Source organism: Theobroma umbraticum, unplaced genomic scaffold (genome assembly GCF_002168275.2).
Source record: "Theobroma umbraticum cultivar Fairchild unplaced genomic scaffold, ASM216827v3 scaffold_81.0, whole genome shotgun sequence".
Taxonomy (NCBI): Eukaryota; Viridiplantae; Streptophyta; class Magnoliopsida; order Malvales; family Malvaceae; genus Theobroma; species Theobroma umbraticum.
Window position 1 is genome coordinate 3,477,400 of NW_018397268.1, and position 937 is coordinate 3,478,336.

At 31.2% G+C, this 937-nt stretch overlaps 1 protein-coding gene across 1 annotated transcript in view; it reads left to right on the plus strand.

Annotated features, from left to right (window-relative positions):
- Positions 1-937, plus strand: part of LOC110425522 (putative disease resistance RPP13-like protein 1) — a 2,673-nt gene that overhangs the window by 754 nt on the left and 982 nt on the right. Inside the window, 2 exon segments of the mRNA XM_089785121.1 lie at positions 1-224; positions 227-607. The exon segment at positions 1-224 is cut by the window's left edge and continues 48 nt beyond it. Of these exon segments, the coding sequence (XP_089641247.1) occupies positions 1-224; positions 227-607 (605 nt within the window).

Consider the following 937-nt stretch of genomic DNA (forward strand, 5'->3'; position numbering starts at 1 on the left):
GGGGATGGGATCTAAGCTAGAAGAAATCCTTGAAAGACTAGAGTATCTAGTCAACCAAAAAGACATCCGGGGTTTGAAAGAAAGTAGAGGAGAAAAGTCATTTCAAAGACAACGTGCAACTGCTCTGGCGGATGAATCCGGTGCCTGTGGTAGACATGATGAAAAAGAAGCGATCATGGAGCTGTTGAACCCAGAATTTGAATATGCAAACCAGATCGATGTGATTGTATGGGCAGGGTTGGTAAAACCACCCTTGCACAATTGATCTACAATGACAAGAGAGTGGAGGAATGGTTTAACCTCAAACCAGGGGCGTGTGTTTCAGAGGAATTTGGTGCTTTAAGGGTAACTAAAACCATTCTTGAAGAAACCACTTCTAGCAGTGACGGTAATCAGAACCTAAATCAGCTTCAACTTAAACTAAAGGAGATGTTGTTGGGAAAGAAGACTCTATTTGTTTTGGACGATGTTTGGAACGAGAAATATGTCGATTGGGAAGAGCTGAGAAGTCCTTTCAATTTTAGGGCGAAAAACAGTAAGAACATCGTAACAAAGCGTAGTGAAAATGTGGTCATATTTTTAGGTGAGGGAAGCGGTTCACGCATTAGTGAGTTGGGAAAATTTTTTAATATTTTTATAAATTTCTGTAATGACTTTTTAAAAATAATTTCTTATTTAATAATTATTATAAATAAAAATAACAAAATAATTTCTCACTCAATTTTTAAGGTTTTTATTTTTATTTTAATTTATACTATTTATTTATTTATTTCTATTTTATTTATTCATATGTTTTAAATTTTTATAAATTTTTTTTCATAAATTTTCACCAACCATCAGTCATATATTTTTTTCTTTTTTATTATGTTATATATAGATTTTATCTTCTACTTTTTATATTTTTTATTTTTTTATGTAGATTTTATTTTTTATAATT